Source organism: Barbus barbus, assembly GCF_936440315.1.
Source record: "Barbus barbus genome assembly, chromosome: 16".
NCBI lineage: Eukaryota > Metazoa > Chordata > Actinopteri > Cypriniformes > Cyprinidae > Barbus > Barbus barbus.
This window is the reverse complement of record NC_136744.1, coordinates 16077238-16098997: the sequence shown is the minus strand read 5'-3', so window position 1 is coordinate 16098997 and position 21760 is coordinate 16077238. Positions and strand designations below refer to the sequence as shown.

The 21760-nt window shown below is 39.2% G+C and overlaps 1 protein-coding gene across 6 annotated transcripts in view; it reads left to right on the top strand.

Moving 5' to 3' along the window:
- Positions 1-21760, top strand: part of LOC306882224 (adenosine kinase-like) — a 188806-nt gene that overhangs the window by 134523 nt on the left and 32523 nt on the right. For 5 of the 6 annotated variants that reach the window (XR_013785226.1, XR_013785227.1, XM_079436719.1 and 2 more), the window contains exon 7: positions 12832-13002. The exons of the other annotated variant lie outside the window; for it this stretch is intronic. Coding sequence is in view for 3 of the 5 variants with exons in the window: in XM_079436719.1 (XP_079292845.1) it covers positions 12832-13002 (171 nt within the window). In the remaining 2 variants the exon portion in view is untranslated. The remainder of the gene's footprint in view (positions 1-12831; positions 13003-21760) is intronic. 6 annotated transcript variants of the gene reach the window in all.

The following is a 21760-nucleotide window of genomic DNA, read 5'->3' as shown; positions in this document are numbered from 1 at the left end:
CAGTTATGTAATTGTTAGCTACTGTTTGCATTTAACTTCACACGTGTGTACATAAGCTGTACCCAGCTCCACCTTTTCTTCAGCTTCCTCTTGTGATGCTGCGCTGGAAGGTGACGAGGGCTGATTTGCTATCTGACACAAGTGTTCACTCGCGCTCTCTCTCTCCTTTCAGTGTCTGGTCTCAAGGGTGATGTATACCAGAACTGCTTGTCTTCTGTTTCTAAGGGCAAACAGTCTCTCGCCTTGGCCACCACTCTAATTACCATGGCCTTGGCAGATCAATGGCTGATCCTTTTTTTTTTTTTTTCCTCATTGCACAAATGTGTCACTTTAGCTGTGTGTCTTTCCATTAGCTCGCTCAATCATTGGCGACTGATGAGACTGTGAGCAGCATGCCTTTCTTATTGGCTAAGGTCCAAGGCCTCACTAATATAATCCTCTCCATCGATTGTGTTCTGTTGACTTTCAGGAGAATTTTTTAGAGGAGTAATTAGGAGCCGCTTGCCCCGCAGCTGCTCCAAGGAGCCAAATACATTAGTATGTACAGTCTCTTTTTCAGAAGCACCAATATCCTCTTTCCTGTTGGATATGTTATTACACTCTCATTTTCTTGTAGGGAAAGAGGGTGACATTTACATAATGTGAGTTAAAATGATCATATTTTTAAAGAGGGAGCACTGTGACATCATCCAATTGGATCATTTAATAAACTGATGCAGCCGGATTCTTTTGTTAGTCTTTTAGCAAAGGTCTTTTTAATATGAGGAGCTAAAAAAAATCATCCTGTATGTGATTATCAGGCCAACACAGAATCTGCGCCTTGCAGATTTCTACAGAATTGGAACGGAATGCTGAATATTATAAAGCAATTTTTTTTCCATTAATATTAGTTTTAATTGATTAGATTAATCAGATATATATTTATAACACTACTATCATACTTTGATCATACTTTGCTTCAGCAAGGATTCATTAAGTTGTAAAGTAAAATGTTAGGAAAGACTTCCATTTCAAGTAAATATTTTATTTCTAATAAATTCAGCTTTGCATCACAGGAAAAATATGTTTTAAATTGTAATATTTCAGTGTCACTGTTTTTACTGTATTTTAGATCAATTAAATGCAGCCTATGTTAAGAGACTTCGTAACAAAACATTTTTACTGACCACAAATCTGACCAAAAGTGTAGTTAAAATCTTTTTTAAATATGTAAAAAGTATATAAAATATATATTTTTTTTCTTAATGTCATGATTTCTGCATTTATTATCAGTCTTTAGAAAGCAGAGTTAAATGGTAATAACATCCAAATTTGTTGAAATTAAATGTTGCATTAATTATATTTAATTAATATTACTTATTAAATTTTAATTTACACTTATATCGTACCATTTAACTTTGATGGCCTTAAAAACACATTTCATTTGTTACATTTGTTCTTCACCCCCTTGCGACTCACCCCTTTGGGGGTCCCTACAACCCCATTTGAAAGCCCCAGGCTAAAGTGTAGTTGCTTTTAGTGGACCTCCGTAATGAAATCATAACATTCACAGTTATCCCTTGTGTTGACTACCCTGCCAATCTTTCACAGTTCTTCACATCCTCCACCCCTCGTGTGTTAGTTTATTAAACATTTCGGCTTATTAATTATGCCTTCAGATGCCAATAAGCGTCTAATACTCTTAGTTTAACACGCATTACCATATTCGCATCCATTCCACAGACTTCCATCTGAAATCAACACCAAAAAATCTTCAGATTCTGTCTGGCCCTGGTGATGACTTCGTTCAGGTAGATTTATGAAAGATTATTTTATGAAAGTGTTAGACAAGTGTTTGGCTCCAAATGATTTCTAATTGATAAGTAGCATTGCATGTTATGATGATGTTACAGGCTTTTCATTGCGTTCCAAAACACCCTTGTTGGGAGGACAGGAGAGGACTTGTTGCATAATTACATGCTCTATGAGCCGATCTGTCTTGTCTTTTGAAAGGATAATTGCCTGAGTGTCCTGATGAAACCTTTGTAGTTGAGAGAGAAGAGAAGCCGGTGGAGTTGTGCCACCCACCACGAATGTGTGGGGAATCAAGTTGGCTCTTTCATTCCTCCAGTTATTTTTAAGCAAGGCAATTTACTCAATTGACTCCATGTACACACAGCGTCTTCTGCTCTGAACTGAGGATCTGATCTGTGTAAAGGCATCATCTCTTGTCATGTTTACAGAGGTTTGTCTATATATACAAAAATCCTTAAATAGAAAATATCAATGGAGGAGCGACAAGCTATAATCAAATCAACATGTAATCTGTTTATACTCTTTAAAATGCAGCGAGATCATGAGTTGTTCTGGCGTCAAACGCAGGTTATTATGCTCCACTGAGCTTCTCATTTTCTTCTTTGTTTAGAAAATGGTGTTTGCCTGATGTGACCTCGGCTCAGTGTTTGGAAGTGTCCTGCCCGCTATGTGATTTTGGTTTATAGTGCACATCATGAGTAGCCGGCCCTCGCATTGGGCGGCTGCTAATGTTTACATAATAATGTCAGGTTGGCTGAGGCCTGAGGTCCATCAACACACACTAACTCACAGCGGACCTCGGCTCACTTCACAAACCCCGCTGTTCCCATTTAAGGTGCTTGACCCAGATTTATTAATGACCTTTAGAGTTATTTTACACAATAGCATGAGGAATGAGCTGAAAATAGTGACAATTCTTGTTCCTTTGCGACGGTCGCGGTATAATAGAAGGTTATGTCCACCACTGACCGTTGCCCGTGTTGCCGCGCTGCATCTTTGACCTGCTTTTCCCTTTATGAATGACTGATGTTGCTATCAAACACCCTGCTCACACTTAGTCTCATCGTTAGGCATTGACAAGAGGCACTGCTGTTGATGTTTTCATCAGGGACTCTCTCCACAGTTGCCGTCAGATGATTATTTAAACAGCCATTAATCATTAATGGCCCACTTTTGCATGCGCTCTTATGTTTCTGAGGGCGCGAGAGCCGGTTACGCTGCGTGGCACGTCGCAATCGAAAAAACGCCTTCGAATACGGCTTATATTTCACTTTTAGCCTACGTCTCTACGCGAGGGTAGGCATCGAGTTCGACAGCCTTCACACTACGTTGGATGTGTTTACACATTTGTTTCCTGTGCCGTTCCAATGGGATTTGACAAGCCCGAAGAGCGTGTGGAGGATTAATAAGCCCGACGGTTCCTCGGAAAGACTGAGACTGGTCTAGAATATGTATCCACTTAAAGCAAGACGAGGCCAGACTGTGTTCTTGGCTCACAATTCCATGTCTTCTGGCATCCCAGCATTCGACGGCGTAAATTTTCAGTAGACAATAACATATTACCTCCTCTTGGCATCGTGCCGTAAATTAAAAAGTGTTTTTTCTGCTCTGTGATTATTACTCTTGGCTGCTTCAGCTTCTTTGGCTGTAACCCTAATAGTTATGAGCAATTCACTGAAACAATGTTAAACAACGACTTGATGAAGTCACAGCAACTGTTGATTTAAAGGGATAGTTCACCCAAAAATGAGAAGTCTGTCTTCATTTTCTCACCCTCAGTACAATTTTGTTCATCTTTAGAACACATGAAGATATTTTTTATATTCTCTCATCATTTCTCTCATCTTCATCCATTGAGAAGACCATGCAACCAAAACTTTAATGAATCAAAAAGCGCAAAAAGGAGTACGGATTACTTTTACAATGTCTTTTTTTGTACTTACTGAAACATTGACACACAAAGAGAGAATATTAAAAATCTTAATTTGTTTTTGAATGTAAATGAAAGTCTTATGGGATTGGAACAACATGTCTAGTATGACAGAATTGTCATTTTTGAGAACTACCCCTTTAACTGTATAAAGACATCCCACACTTGTCAAAACCACATTGGTTGCATATTAGCAGTTTACATTCATCTGTTTGCTTATTTTTGTTTAAAAAAAAATAAAAATTGTTGATGGCAATATTGTTCCAAAGTAGCATCTGTCCCTATTCCAATGTGTTAAGCAGACTGTGCAACTCATCCAGGCGAGCTTTCAACAGCATTTTCCATTTACCTTGCAAACTCCCGGCATGCTGAGGAGCGAGATGGATCCGGAGCCGGTGCGTCAGGTGCCTCTTTGTCTTGTCCAACGAATCAAGCGTTTTTTTTTCGGTATCTCAACAGCAGGTGAAAATCTAATTATACCAGGATAGCGAGAGGAGGCGAGCTGTTGCCATATTTTAGCAGCTCTTAATTGTGTGCTAAATAATCTGCCTCATGCACTCACTCCCATGTGGAGACGCACCATGAAAAATGTCTCCGTGTCTGAAAAAGTCACGGAAAGATGTTTACTCTTTCCCTCCTAAGCTTTCTTTAGCACTAGCACGTTCCTCTCCCCATCTTGAAGTCTGTCAAACTGACATTTTAACAATAAAGGCAAAACAAACAAAAATATGCCAGTGCACATATAACACCATATCTGGAGAGTCTTCTCTCTCACTGCAGTAGATGTTTTGTTATTGGATCTAGGTGATGAATTATTATGCTGGCACCTCAAGGCCTTGGACTCAAACTTTATCTAAATCCCAGATAAATTCGCTCTTCGAACACTAAGTACTCTGCACGTTGTGTGAACTCGACAGCTTAAAGTTTTGATCTCTTGGGCTTCTGAGAAATCCTGTGACTCTAATTATGTAAAACCCAGTAGTTCCCTTTAGCTCTCTGATGTCCATCACGGTTAACCTCCTCATAGGGTTAATGTGTCAGGTTCAGGACTCTCTCGCTATCGCCTTTGCGCTGGGTGAGTGTAATTACGACCTGTCTTGTGGTGCTACAAATGAGCGCTCTGGGCCTGCCGCCCCTCGGCTCACAGAATAACACACTCCTGCTGAAGTGGCGGCGGGAAGTGTGTGAGGACGGATGACTCTCTTTTAATGGACTGACCGTCTGCGAGCACTCCGGCGATCTGGTAGTCGCGTCACGCGCTGCGTCTCGGATGCATGTCAGGCTAATGGCGCTGCTGATTATATATTTATGGGCATTATTGCTAAATTGCTGATTACATATTTTTCTAGTGTCTAATTTCTTTACACAGTCATTTTTATAGTTGAAGGCTGAGTCGGCCCGCCAGAAAACTGACCTCCCCTTTCCCTCCCACAGCTATTGAAGATGAATATAATAGCCTTGCTCTCCCTAGAGGACGGTGGTTAAGTTGTCTGGTTTTTGAAATGTATCTTGACTTGTATTCACCTGTACCTGTCCGCTGAGAATCCATCGTGATTCAATTATTATTAAATTTATAAACATCCTTTCCTGACATGCGATTCCGCAGTGAGATTTGGCTAATCGATGCAATCAGCTGTTTATTTTAAATGGGACTCTTTAACATGAAATAAATGCACATATTAAGTCCATCACAATGTGATACTTTGGCCCGATTGCGCTGATGGTCTCTGTATGTTTGTTATGGTTGTCTCTGTGTTCATTATAATAAAATTATTCTTTAATCAAGCGCAGGCTTTTCCTTTTGGTGTCGCAGTCAGATAAAGACACGTTTTATGGGGCCCAGGAAGAAATCGAAAAAGAATAACGTGTTTGAAAAGAGCTGGCAGCTGTTGAGCTTTCATGTCACAGGCTGCCTGCCATTAGACTGAGCAGCAATATTAGATAAGGCCCTGTATAACATGTTTCTTAAGACAGGCAAAAATATACCAGATGAGGTGTGGACTGTGAGGTCTGCAGTATAGTAAGATGAGCAGCAAACATCTTCCAATCCCTTTGGTATGCTCAATCCTGCAGCGTCTTTCTATTAAAATAGATTTATCTAATGTTGAATTGATGTAATTCAGACACTCTGAATAAAACTCCTTGTGGTTTTTGGTTCTATAACCAAATGTTTAACAATTTGTATGCATTTCTTTTGCAAAACACAAAATATTTTGAAGATAAACCATGGATTTTTGGTTATCATAACTTCCATTGTATGCACAAAAACACTGATATTTTTCAAATTATCTTCCTTTGTTCCATAGAAGAAAGTCATAAGGGTTTGGAATGAAATAAGGATGAGTAAATGATGACGCAATTAAAATATTTGGGTCACAATTTAAATTTGTGATCAAATCAGCTAGTAACAACCAATGGACGAGACTCCACTATGCTCCTTTTGGTGGAGGACAATCATCCACTCCATCCAGGGAAGAGAGGCAGCAGTGTATTACTCGTTTAAGATGGCTGCTGTGATAGCCAGGTGTCAGGTCAGTGCAATCTGTTCCAAGCAGGCCATGTATTGATCCTTCACGTGGGACTCTTACAGAGATAAAAACCTGCGTATGACATGTGAAAAGGTGAAGATTCTCATCTTAAGGGCTCGCTCTGGTACGGGGAAGTTCAAGCTGAGCACATGGGCTTGAGAGGACTGTTTAGCATGCAGATTTAATAGAGAATGCTAGACACGGCCCTTTGAAGGGCTTTAATAAACTGGAGCAGATGTCTTGTGAGTAGAGGGCTTGCGTCTTCTGCCGCCGAATGGACTCGTCTGGATACATGCATTTCCATGTGACGGACAGCTGTAATTCATAAATGATACATTGTGCATTTAGGCTACTTTGAGTGACAGGTGACCTTTTCATGTTGAGTGTGTGCTTTTTATTCAGCTGCATGTCCAGAGAATTGCGAAACTTTTGAAAGCGGGAGGATAGTAGTACGGCTCTGGCACTCTGCTCTTGCACAAAGAAGTTCCTCCTCAGAAACCTGTGAAGTGGCAGTGCAGGTGGAGTCGGGTTCAGGGAGGAAAGAGAGCAGCACATCCATTAAAGCAGCTTCCCTCTGGCCATCTCTCCAACTTCAAACACACCAATATTAAAGTTCCAATAATGCAGTGGGCTGATTCTCCCAAACGATGCTCGCACATCATAGCCGAGGTGTGCTAATGATGGGGGTAATGCTGAGAGACGTACACAAGGATGGTCCATTACCTCTGCACAGACAGCATCTAAAGCTACCCAGGATGCTGTTGGGCCTGAGCCAGTATAACCACCATAATGTTTGTTCTCAAAGGCATTTTGTTTTTTACTAAGTCAGGTTGTTTACAGCTCAATTATGTTGATATATTTTGCACAGTTAGATTGGAAAGTTGAATGACTGTTTGCCCATTAATAATCATGTATTTGTAATTATTTATCAGTTGATAATTAGTTTAATTGTTATAGTAAATTATAACTGTTACTGTATTTTGTAATTGTGTGTAATATGTTTTTATATATATATATATATATATATATATACACACACACATACACACACATATATGTGTGTATGTATGTATGTATATATATATATATATATATATATATATATATATTATAAACATATTACACACAATTACAAAATACAGTAACAGTTATAATTTACTATAACAGACTAGTTATTGCTTATACTAGGGACTGAGGTGGGTCAGATCTGGTGGATTTTATGCGGCATTGCGTCTTTACACTGAATTCTGAGCAGACACAGACCCGCTTTAGAGCAGCAGCCTTAAATCGGCTGTGTAAAGATGCCTTCAGATTCCTGTGTGTGAACGGTGTAATAGCTGACACAGTCACACTAAACACATGAAGGTCACTTCTCTCCACTCTCAGCTACAAAAGCCTCATCTGTTTTAATGGAGTGCTCTGAGCATTAGTAAAAGCCAGCGCTCCTCTAGCAGTGCACCTTTCTCTAGTTCACACACTCTCTCTCTATTGTTTCTTTCTATTTTCTCCCTCTCCTTGTCCTCCTATCCCCCTTAATCTCACCTGCACTGTATCTCTGAATTATTCTCTCAGTGCAAGAAGAACTGTATCGCAGGAACAGGCCCAGCGTAGGGTTTCAGGTTTAAACGTGAAGGTGTTTCCTTACCAGGTCTGTATTCATTCACACAATGAACTGAGGAGCCTCTCTTGTTTCTCGGTAAGAAGAGTCCAGACAAGACCTTTGTTTTCCACTTCATCAGATGCAAGTATGTTTTTTCTTTTTTTTTTCTTTTTTTATTATACACTCCTGTCTTTCTGGAACAATGGCTGGAGAGCAGCCATCACACTGGGCTCAAATGGCTCTCTTAGGCCGTGCTAGGCAAGCAAGGGGAAAATCCCATCATGTCTTCAAATTGACTCTCTAGGAGTATAATACATTTGACAAACAAACAGTTTTTGGGTAGCTTACAAATATCACAATTCATACAAAAAAATAAAAATTCTAATTGTGATATGAACATGTATTTTGGGTACCATGGTAATCATAGGTTTTTGTATTATGGTTAGTGCTGTCAAATGATTAATCGCATCCAAAATAAAAGTTTTTGTTTACATAATATGTGATTACCGTGTATATTTATTATGTATATATAAATACACACACGTGCATGTATATATTTAAGAAAAATGTTGTATTTGTATATTCCATATTTATAATATAAATTTATATATAATGAAAACCAAATTTCTATGAAATCCTTTTTGTAAAGCAAAAGTAAAGTGCAACAGATTGCAAGAAGCAAGTGTCCATCTTATAGTCCAAACTGAAATCAAAGTTCAGTATTATAGCGTAAGAATGACAATAGTCACACTAGGACTGCACGATGACAAAAATCATCATTGTCGATTATTCCCTTGAGACTGTAATTGGGATTAATAACGATTATTTTTTAACAGATTTATGCCATTGTTTGAAGCTTCATGCCATATTTTTATTATAATCAAACACTTTTTAAAGGAGTCTTTACCAGAAATATTATTTACCAGAATTTATTTAGGAGAAAAATGTAAATGTGCAGTATTTCTGGAAAGAAAATGATTTAATAAAATAAAATCAATTAATTGGAGATGCTTTTGATTATTAATTTAATGGAACCCTTAAAATGGTTCCATTTAAAATATATGAAAACAGAATTTGGTAGAGAAAACTGTAAAACTCTAATTAGACAGTCTTTTTGATTAATAAAATTTAATTTAACCATTTTCATTTCAAAAATGAATTTGGAAATAAGTTCATACGGCCCTATAATTTTTTTTTTTCTTTTTTTGTAGTAATAAAGATAGATGTAAGTGAACAATAGCCTTTAAAATAACTTAAAATACATATATCAATGAGGCAATAATTAGTTCAAATAAAGCATCAAAAGCAAGAAAGTTTTATTGAACAAAACTGTTAAAATATATAATGTATTATAAACAATAGAGCTAATGTACATTATGCATAACAAAGGCCTGGGTGCCAACGGCCTGACGGTTGTTTTTACACATTACTGTGCGATCTTATCCTTGTTTAATATTGACCAAGCACCATTTAATTCAAATGTCCACTAAATCTTTAATATTTGCTATAGCCACTGTAGTTAAATGAATGTGGGCATCAAAACGTGTAAACCAGGGATCCTCAAATCTGGCCCAGGAGATCCACTTTCCTGCAGAGTTTAGCTCTAACCCTAATCAAACACACCTGAGCATGCCAATCAACGTCTTCAGGATCATTAGAAAATCAGATAGGTGAGCTTGATCAGGGTTGGAGCTAAATAAACAGTGTATTGTCCCATCCTGGGTAAGATTTGAGGAACCCTAGTGTAAACTCAGAGTGAGGGTTTGATTTTTTTTGATACTGCGACATTCTCCTGTGTTTGCGTAGATTTATAAATGATTTACCTTAAAAATCTGATGAAATGGTGCACGTTGCGTTCCCAGATGAACGTTAATAAACCCAAACTCACAACAACATGCAGAGATGGAGTGAGACGCTCCACATGTAAATGATAAATTCTGCGGAACTACTGTGAATGGAGCCGCTGTGACGCACGTACTTAACGTACACGCATGTAAATAGTTAAAGTGCATATACTGTATTAGAACTGCATCGCATATAATTTAATTCAATCGTAGCGTTTGGGAATTCACAATTATGCTTAATTATGATTTTTAAATGGGTTTAGTATATCATGCAGCCTTGGAAAACGGTCTTATGTGTCTTATGGATTCTCGTCCGTGAAATGCGCCACTTCCGGTATTTTGCCGCTTAGGCGATGCAAGCAAAATGAAATCGCGACAGCCCTAGCCGCTATACGTAAACCATCTGCCATATTGTTGCTGTCAATTTGATGCCATTCACCATAGTTATCACAGAATATTCGAAAGATGCCACAATCCTGCACAGCCGATGATCTGCAAACCCAACGGCTCTGTGCGAACCTACAGTATGGTGAATGACATCAAGTGTACCGTTCCAAGATGGCGGCCGCATCTACGTGCCTGGAGAGGTCGAATAGGGTGTCTATGTATGTCTATGGTTGAGCCATTCTATGCAGGATTGTGACATCTTTCACATATTCCATGATTATTTTGGTGAATGACGTAAAGTTGACCATTGCAATATCGTGGATGGCTTACGTATAGCGGCCCATAGAAACAGTCGCTAATGAGGCATCTACGTATACATATCTATGGCTGGAACATAGGGGTATAAGAAAATATCGATACATGTGAGTATCGCGATATTTTGTTTGGCGATACTGTATCGATTCTCCAAAACAGAATATCGATATTTAAAAAAAAAAAAAAAAAATCATACAAGATTCGTGGCAGTTGTTTCGTTTTGAGTTCATATCCCGACCGCTAGTCTTCATCTCTGAACTTAAACAGTGACAGAAAATACTAGCATCAGGGCACTCCACTAATGTTAGTATTAATATAGTTCACTGCCAGTAATGGAGGATGAAAGAATTGTTCTAGTTCTAGTTTCGATGTACAAAGCTGAAGTGTGGTACCATTTGGGCTTTTGTGATAATGTCCTCCCTGGGGCCGCGGCGCGAGCGCAACCTCGGTTCTGCCACTTGCCGCGTCCCGTATTGAAGAGCCTTTGCCCGGGGCGCAGTGGGCGCTAGTGTCTCCGCGCAGCTGCAGCTTTCTCTCGTAATTCGGGGGCGTTTTGTGCAGTTGGGGCGGTGCTCGCGTCGCGGTCTCGCGATTCCACGTGGAACATAAATACAAACTGAAAAACCTGTGAAATCCAAGTTGAAAAGTTCTGAGAATGTTTAACATCTATTTATTTGATTGTTTTATAATTGCTTAGTTTTCTTTAGGAATCCTGCAAGCACTTTATTTTTCATTGATATTAAGCAGATGTCATTTTTTGTTCAGATCAAATGTTATGACATTGTATGTCACAGTTGTAAACTTAAACTGTGAAACTTTAAAGTAGTCTATAAATATATATTTTTATAAAATACATTTTCTACATGCATTTAACTAAAGAATCATGCAAGCACTTGAATATTTCCCCCTTTACTCGTACTGCACAAAAAGTGGTTCAATGTTGAATGTTATAGGGACTGATTATTGCAAATGCAGATCCCAGTGTGTTCTGCAGTGTGTTCTGGTTAAACTATTTTTATTTATTTTTTGCTAAGGTTTGCATATGGTGGTGTGTTCTTAATGACAGCTTTCCTAAAAAATATATATCCTATTCCTAAAATAAGAAATATCCCTATATATCGCCTTGCTTACAGTATCGCAATATATCGTATTGCAACCCCTGTATCGTGATGCGTATCGTATCGCCAGATCCTTGCCAATACACAGCCCTACTGGAACAACAAACAAACTATATGACAGTAGATGATCTCAGGTGATAATGTGCTTTATTCCAAGTTAAACGTGTCTAATGTGAGTTTGAATATCATATTGCATGGCCTTATAGCCATACTGAAAGCAACAACAGAGAGTTTACCTTAGATCTTGAAAGTAAATTAAAGCAAAGATGAACATTAATAAAATGCGAACCAACAAACGTATTCCATAACAAAGATGGTATCAGTCACTCAGTATGTACATTTAATGTTAAAATTAATATTTATGAATTAGATTATAAACTTAACTATGTCGATGCGAGTGCAGAGCGCTTCAAGAGAGAGCCCGCCCACACACACTTTTGATTGGCTGTGATATTTAATTGATTCTGTCGCGTCGCGGTGTTGCATTGCATCTATTGTGGACACCCAAATTGCTTGTCGCTGTAATCTTGTCGTGTCCCGTGTAGTTAGGAAACAGCGTTTTAAAATCTAATTTAATCAAATTACAAGTACATCATTTTTGGAATTCGATTATGTAGTCCAGATTACAAGTAATCAGTTACTACCCAACTCTGGTCCCAGTACGTTATTTCACAAATTTTTTTAAATATAATTTTACAAAATATAAGTAAATGCTTTTAAATTACTTTTTATCTAAATAGAAGTCTTTTCACTTAACTTTAATGAAAACCTTTTTGTTTTGGCTTGGTTTGACAGTTTGTAAAAGAACAAAGGTTCACAAAAACAATGTTGTATGGATATTTTTTATGTTTGCACAGAGAGAGCCCTCAGCGCAGGCATAAACGAGATGTGTAAGTGCTCCTCAGAGAGCCGTGTGACCTTGCAGTTGTCCCTGTGTGAGGAGGTGGGCCAAGGTGCCCTCTGTTGTATTGGATTGTCTCTGTGAACTCTCCCTGCTCTCTGATGGAAGCACCAGCGCAATTATGGACTCTATTTGTCATCATTCATTCTCATCTCCTAAAACCTTAATCCTATTTGTGCCTCATCATACTCTCCATTATATCAAGCTTAGCCATGTTTACTCCACTTGGAGATGGAGCATGTATTTTTCTTTTTCTATCTGTTGTATTGTAATGCTGAGATTTACTGATATGAAAGCTTCAAAATCTCTAGTTGTATGTGGGGTTTAAATGAATTAATGTGCAGAAAATAACTCAAACCAGGTCAGGTCTCAAACTGAATACGTTTTGACTATCATTTTTGTCGGTTTCTGAAGGGGTTTTTCGTGACCGTATCCTTGGAGTCGATCCTGAAGGTAGCCCAACACGCTTCTGAAAACGAGAAGATCTTCTGCTTAAATCTGTCAGCTCCATTCATCTGTGAGTTCTTCAAGGAGGCCCTGATGAAGGTTATGCCCTATGTGGACATCCTTTTTGGCAATGAGACGGTAAGTTTATGCGGACACACACGGCATAAAACAGTACATGTGAAAGAGTTCAATTGCTTGTCTTATGTAACACTTATGTTCCGTTCTTACTGTTTATTTGATGTGGTCAGTTCCTTGCAACAGTTCAGATGCAAGATCTTGATTAGACAAGGAACCCAAATGAATTAAAATTCGAAATTTAAAAAAAAACAATTTTCATTCCAAATATAATATTTTTTTAATCATACAAATAGAATAGTCCTCTCACTTCAAATGAATTGTCGTCCAGTACTGACTGTACTCATTGTGAGAGTAACACCACACAGACCGCCTGCAGACTGGGCAATAAACAGCCTCTTACCTCAGCGTTTGAGACTCAGACACTGGAGTAATGTTCTGAGTCATCGTGGTCTCCGGTCCATGCTCTGTTCTGTACAGGCGGTGGGGACGTGTTACTGACTGGCAGTGTGGGGTAAAGGTGTTTGACTAGTTTGACAAGTTAAAGCTTTACTTCTATATCTAAATATCTTTTCAGCACATATTTTCATCTTATGGGTAAGGGTGGGCGGTATGACCAAGAACTCCATGGTGTGAGAATGTATTTCCTGGTAACAGTTTATTTTGCTTGGTTGTTGTTTTTTCCACACTACCAGTAAGATTTTTGCAGTAAGATCAGTTATCAATAGTAGCTTAGAAATTATTTTTTTTTATTCAGCAAGGATACTTTAAATTGATCAAAAGATATTTATGATTCCAAGTAAATGTTGTTTTAAAAATTTGTATTTATCAAAGAATCCTGAAAAAAAAAAAAAAAAATCCACAAATATTAAACCGCACGACTGTTTTCAACTTTAATAAGAAGAACTGTGCAGCACTAAGATTTCTGAAGAATCACGAGACACTAAAGACTGCTGAAAATTCAGTTTTGCATCACAGGAATAAATTAAATTTGACTTATTCCAGAAGAAAGCAGTTGTTAAGTTATAATATTTTACTATAAATATAATATTTATATTGTTTTACGCTATTTTTACTGTAAATGCAGGCTTTGGTGAGCGTGGGAGACTTAAGAAAAATCTGAATGGTGGTATATGAAAAGGTACTCAATTTTTTTTTCATTTATTTAGAACTTCAAAAGATTGACAAATGAAAATAATCAATAATAATAATTAGCTGATTTATGTAGCGCACAAGTTAAAACTCAGACAAAAAATTGACTCCGCACACCAATTTCCAAAATAAAAATGTGCAAAGTGAAGTCATGTGACAGATCTTTGAATTCTGAACTACACAGTATTCTGCACACACAATTTGAATTTATTTTAATAACGTGAAGTTCTTCCTCATTTTGAGCCATGTGTTGGCAGTGTATTTTCACATTTATTTGTTTCTATTGTGTATAAATTACATAAAGCAACCCTGCCCACCGATATCCGCATAAATGTCTGCTGCAATATAAATCTCGACCGATTTCCAGTGTTGCGTTATACTGTATACTGTCAAATAGCCCAACCAGGAAATTAAACACTGATGTTGGTCAGATTCAGGTTCTCTTCACCCAGACTATTTATAGAGCTGCTGTAGTTCCTGTTAAACTGACAGCCACAATTTAGCTTTTTCTCAGGCTAATTAAATAGTGCATACGTGGCGTGTAGCTGCAGTCTTTGTTGGGCAGTATTAATGTGTGTTGGTCTTTATGTACGCCTAGCTTTCTGCTGGTTGGTATGAAGTGTTTTGGCAGCTGGAGCTTGTCTGAATGCGTGTGTGGGGGCGGGATCTAACGCAGACAGGCAGACCTTTATCTGTGCTGACAGGGTAGGCGCAGCGAGAGACGTCCAGGCCCTACACCAGCCTCACGCCCCCTTAACTGGCACACACAAAGTGTGTAATATCCAGGGAGCGGCTTTGGTCTAATTGAGTCCTTCCCTGCTCCCCTCCTGCCTGCCTGCATGACATGAACCAGAGAAAGTGAAACATTTCAGGAAATGTAATGGCCTCCAGTTAATTAAGTGAGAGAGCCGTGCAGTAAAGAGCCAAAACCAGATGGCGCTGAAATTATGCTCGCCGAAATCGACGCACACAGCGGCGCGTACACAAATGCATACGTAATCTCCAGCAATTTGCCCGACGTTTGCCACATACAGTACATGATCAAATTCAACAATGTGAATTGTCTGTCACTACAGATGAATTTGTTGAGCAGAAGGCTCAGACAATGTAGATAAATGGCATGATTAATTGGAACAGAATGAATAACCCTGACTGATGTTGTATAAGCAGTGATTAACTCGCGCTCAGAGCTCAGATTGTTTTAAATAACAGGGGAGTTAAAGCCATGATTGCTGGGAGGTTACGAAATGATTGAAATCGCTCCGCTGCTGCTTATGGGAAAGGGAGAGAGAGCGAGAATCGAGGGAGGGAGGAGGAGGAAGACGAGAACTTGGAATAGTTGACTCATTGTGAAGATCTACCCAAAGGCCTTCTGCCTAACGCTGACTTTGAAAAAATTTTATTCATGTCCCAAAAGACAGACAAGGAAATTGGAAGCTTTTGACATGCCCCAGAACAAATGATCTTGTAATTTGCATCAGAAGCCTCCTTGTTTGTGTGTGTGTGTGTGGCATGTTAATCATTCTTATAAAACGGTTAGTACCAGTCCTCCAATTTGATTGGCTGAGCGGCACTGATATTCGGTCAAACAGCAGGGAAGTTTCACTTTTTGTCTGACTCCTGATGTCATCGTTTGTTCATTCCAGTCACTGTTTTAAGTCGTTTTAACTTCACTTGGAATTATTTTCATTAGGGATGCAAAATGTCAGTACCATATACCACTTATTAGATAATATTAGACTTTTTAAAATTATTTAACAATATCAGCCAATATTGGGTATTTAATTATTCATGCTCATTTCTATTATTTTACATATCTATTACTTATGCAAACATCATGCTTAAAGTTAATCTTTATAAATGCTAATAATTTTAAAACAGTTCAATGGATATTTTGAGATTTGCTAAAGATTACGTTTTTCACACTGTACTTTATTTTAAGATGCCCAAATTCACTTGTAGCTTTCTTTCTTTCTTTTAATATTGGTGCATCCCTAATTTTCATTGTCTTAGCAAAAATAGACAAAGGGCCAGATTTACTAAACAGGCCAAATTAAGAGTGCAATTCCAAAACGGTGCCGACGGGCATGGAAATTTCTGTGGGTGATTTACTGACAATTAAGAACACAGACGCAACATCTCATTTACATGTCGACCAGCGCAATATACCAAGCGCAGCGCAAATTAGTGAAGTTGCAAATAAGCAGAGCCGCTGCTCATCAGGTGTGAGTGATCTACTTACGACACAGGCGCAAAATAGTTTAAGACATTGCTCTTTTTTTTAGCATTAAATAATGGCACAAATACCAGTAGTTTGTCGAGTGCAAACATTAGTAAATTGCGTTGCACGATTCATTTTAATACGCTCCTTCCATAAATTTTGCATCTGAAAGGGAAACTCCTACAAATGCATATTCAATAAGGTCAGGCACAAAAATAACTGTCCACACCTTTTTAGCGCCAATTCTTCACTGCGCATCTTTAGTAAATCCTGACAGTACTATCGTAACGCCAAAAGATGGTTTGCGTTGCGCAAGCTGTAAGAAAATCTGGCCCAAAGTATCTTCTGACATTTTATCTAAAATCTTTTACTCAATATTAACTTCTTGTTATTGTTGTTGCTCTGTTGAATTCATTATATTAGCAGAATTCTACAAATTTCCCAATATATTTTTGAGTCAATATTTTAGCCGGTGTGATTATACTTTATACTACCAGTAAAACTGCAGTACTCTCAGGTCTATTTAAGACCTTTTACTATATTGACGTAAGTAAATCTATTCCACAGATTTTCTTCCAAAATCAGAACAGAAAATGAAGAAATCGTCCAGAATCCGTCTGGGCATAATTATGACTCTGTCTGGTGCTCTACATCCTAGACTCATCCGTTGATAGTAACCACTGTGCAAGGATACGTGCATGTTTGCATATCTACAGTACAGTGATATTTTCTTGTGCTGGAGTGTGTGTCCTCCCCCGCTGATTGCGTGTAGGTGACGGACAGTTCATGCAGGAAGCCCGAGGCGATGAGGGATATGCCTGACATTGGGCCCCCATCTCCCAGCTGATTCAGACAGCTGCACGCACGCGCACACACACACACACACACACAAATATTGAGAGACAGATGTCAAGTTCTAAAAATCTTGTTGACAATCAAACACGGACATTTCCAGAGCTCTGAGCCGTGGCAGGCCCCCTCTGAGATGCTTAGAAGTCTTCCTGAGACATTTGGTGATGTTTTACATGGTTAGCAAAAAATTTTTTAAAGTAGTTTGGAAGCAGCTGTCTGAATTCAGAGCATAAGGAAAGAGGGACAGGCAGAGAGAGAGAGAGAGAGAGAGAGAGATGCAAGGTGAGGTAATTAAAACAATGCTGTAGCTGGATTCTGTCAGGGAGACTCACGCGATGCACACTCTACACGACTGCATTACTCACTGCATCACTTTACTGCATTACTCACTGCACTCAATTACAGCCGTCTGTCTGCTTTCGACCCCTATACAATGACCTGCAAGACATCGCTGTGTGGAGAGTCAGTTAGGAGTGGTAGGACAAGTGATTTGCTCTCAGGGAGCAAGAGATGCTAACAAAACAGTACTGTAGCGTTTGAATGCAATCAAGATGTTCGATCAGGTTTTAGGTATCGTAAACTTTCCCTCCTCCCTTGGTGTAACAAAATTAGATGCAATTACAAATGCATGTCTAACGTCCACCTCTTGTTTAAAGGGCATTATCACCTCTGCTATCTTCTCCAATGCAGCAGGGACAGTCGTCATCTTTCTCTTTGACTCCCCCCATCCCCACGAGGAGCCACTACCCGTGGCCCAGACACACTCAAAAGCCACAATACACATAGGAAAGGACATTGGCTCCATTTATCCACAAACTGTGCCAAAATGTATATAGTGTATTCCTGTTGTATGCATGTTCCTAGGTTATAGTAGCTTAGTTATAACTCTGTAGTACTGTAGTGAAGCTCCAATGACAAAGGAACCTCTCCCGCTCAAAATTCACACCTCTGCATTGGTCAAGCTGCCAAAGATGGGTGTGACTGGTAGACCCTTAAAAGTCTCTAACCCAAACCCATCATTGCTCATTCCCTTTGTGAGAGACTCTCCAAGACTCATCACCCTTGAGTCGGACCTTCTGGCAGTTTTTATCCTCAAGTTACTTCGTCAATTCGCTGTGAAATCTCAATCTTCAGAAGAACCTGACCAAAGCCTCCAGCTCACTCCTACTGAACTCAAGAACCTCTGTTTTCTACCGCATCCGGACTCTTGTTCAGCAACAAAGCCAATGCATGTAACCGTTTCCAACTAGTTAGATGCGGTGATTTTTGATTCTCTGATTCTCTTTAGGTTGTGGTTCATTGATGCTAAATACTACCATTCTTTGTTCTTCTCTCTCTCTCTTTCCTTTCCTTCATTCTGTATATGTGTTTTGTTTAGTCTAGTTGTATGTTAGCTGTGGTTTCATTTATTAAAGTCATTATATTCACAATTGATTGCCTCGGTGTGCTGCTCACAATTCAGTCACTGAATGTTGATCTTGCTACATGTTAAGTCACCATCCCCCAGCACTCTGGAGAATCAACACCTGGCAGACGGCTTGGAAGACTTTTATTGTCGTTTTGAAAGATCACCCCACACCCGCCCTGAACACCTCTCCACACTACCATTCACACCTCCAGCAACCCCTCTCTCCCCCACACCTACGATTCAAATCAGCGAAGATGATGTGTGCCAGGTCTTCAGGAAGAACAAAAGAAGGAAAGCACCAGACCCAGATGGTGTGTCACCAGCTTGCCTAAAAACCTGTGCTGATCAGCTGGCCCCCATCTTCACACAGATCTTCAACAGATCACTGGAGCTGTGCGAAGTCCCCTCATGCTTCAAATGCTCCACCATCATCCCCGTCCCAAAGAAACCCAAATTTACTGGACTTAATGACTACAGACCTGTGGCCCTGATGTCTGTAGCCATGAAATCATTTGAAAGACATTTGAAAGGTTTTGGCTTATCTGAAGGACATCACTGGACCCTTACTGGACCCCCTGCAGTTTGCCTACAGAGCAAACAGGTCTGTGGATGATGCAGTCAACATGGGACTGCACATCATCCTGCAGCACAACATTCATCCTGCAGCATCTGGACAGACCAGGGACTTATGTGAGGATCCTGTTTGTGGACTTCAGCTCCGCTTTTAACACCATCACGGAAATCCTTCAAAATAAACTAACCCAGCTCTTTGTCCCCACCTCCGTCTGCCAGTGGATCAACAGCTTCCTGACAGACAGACAGCAGCTAGTAAAGCTTGGTAAATTCACATCCAGCACTCATACCATCAGCACTGGAGCTCCTCAGGGCTGTGTTCTCTCCCCACTGCTCTTCTCCCTCTACACCAACGACTGCACCTCTAAAGACCCCTCTGTCAAGCTCCTGAGGTTTGCAGACGACACCACACTGATTGGCCTCATTCAGGACGGTGACGAGTCTGCTTACAGACAGGAGGTTAAGGAGCTGGCTGTATGGTGCAGTTATAACAACCTGGAGCTGAACACTCTCAAAACAGTGGAGATGATTGTGGACTTCAGGAGAAACCCCCCTGCTCTCCCCCCACACATTATCATGAACAGCACTGTGACTGCAGTCGAGTCATCCAGATTCCTGGACATCACCATCTCCCAGGACCTGAAGTGGGATATTCACATAGACTCCATTGTCAGGAAGGCCCAGCAGAGGCTGTACTTTCTTCGCCAGCTGAGGAAGTTCAACCTGCCACAGGAGCTGCTGAAACAGTTATACTCTGTCATCATTGAATCCATCCTCTGCACTTCAATAACTGTCTGGTTCAGCTCAGCTACCAAATCTGACCTCAGAAGACTACGGAGGTTAGTCCGGACTGCTGAGCGAATCACTGGTATAACCCTCCCTGCTCTCCAAGAACTGTACTTATCCAGAGTGAGCAAAAGGGCTGGTAAAATCACTCTGTACCCCTCACATCCAGCACACTCCCTCTTTGAACTGTTACCGTCCGGTCGACGCTACAGAGCTCTGTGCACCAGAACGACCAGATGCAGAAACGGTTTCTTCCCTCAGGCAATCCATCTCATGAACACTCAACAATAAACGTGGAACACACAACTATAATACACTATCCAATTCACCACACTCACTAATTTTATTTTTATCTTTTTTCTCATTTCTAATTTGCACATACTTGAACTGTACATACATAGTTGTCTATATTATATATTGTGTTTCTGCTGCTTTGTACATTGCCTTTTGGTTAATTGTTGTTATTCTTTTATTATCTTGTGTCCTGTTCTGTTGCTGTCTTTGTTGCACTGTGGAGCTTCTGTCTCTACAAAAAATTCCTTGTATGTGTAAACATACCTGGCCAATAAAGCTCATTCTGATTCTGCTAAGTTAATGCTAGTACTGTATGAAGTAGGAAAGTTATTCTTACTAGGCCAGGAAAATAATCTTTCCTAGAATTGATAAATGATATACTGTCGGTGGACGAACAGATTTAATCATTGTAATATTGATTCTGCTACAGTTAATTCCAAGATCTGATCTAAATATTCATAATTATAACCAGTTATTAATTATAAATATTTCCCTTTTGAGCTAATTCGCTACAGTACCAAAGTGTTTTTTTTTTTTTTTTTTCTCTCTCTCTCTAAAACCGTATTGCCGCATTGAAAAACATCAAAAAAATTATTATATAACCATTAGTATTCATGTTGTTATTATTAGTAATTAGCATTATTAGTAGTAATATTATAATATGAATAGTAATATTTTTCAATCTTGAGAAAGTTGTGTAAATTTTATATATTGTTAAATTGCAGAATAACAAATTTGGCAATGAAGCTCTGTTTTGTTTCTTTTAATGACTTATTAGGGAATTGGCCCTAATTGGAAAATTCTTCATGCAGTAACCACAAAATACTGGAAAGGTCATAAAAATTCATAATTTATATTTAAAAGCCCAAGTTAATCATGTTAATAAGCAAGTTAAGTTATATTGTTTGGACAAAGATTGTAAATGATCATGGTTTTATTATTGGTTTTATAACTATTATTAGTAGTAGTATCAGTATTTCTTTGTATATTTTATAATTATACTGAACAAAATTACAAACGCAACACTTGTTTTTGCCCCCATTTTTCATGAGCTGAACTCAAAGATCTAAAACTTTTTCTATGTACACAAAAGGCCTATTTCTCTCAAATATTGTTCACAAATCTGTCTAAACCTGTGTTAGTGAGCACTTCTCCTTTGCTGAGATAATCCATCCACCTCACAGGTGTGGCATATCAAGATGCTGATTAGACAGCATGATTATTGCACAGGTGTGCCTTAGGCTGGCCACAAGAAAAGGCCACTCTCAAATGTGCAGTTTTACTGTATTGGGGGGTCCGGGGGATCCAAAAACCAGTCAGTAAAACATGCTCAATGGGTGACATGTCCGGTGAGTATGCTGGCCATGCAAGAACTGGGATGTTTTCAGCTTCCAGGAATTTGTACAGATCCTTGCAACATGGGACCGTGCATTATCATGCTGCAACATGAGGTGATGGTCGTGGATGAATGGCACAACAATGGGCCTCAGGATCTCGTCACGATATCTCTGTGCATTCAAAATGCCATCAATAAA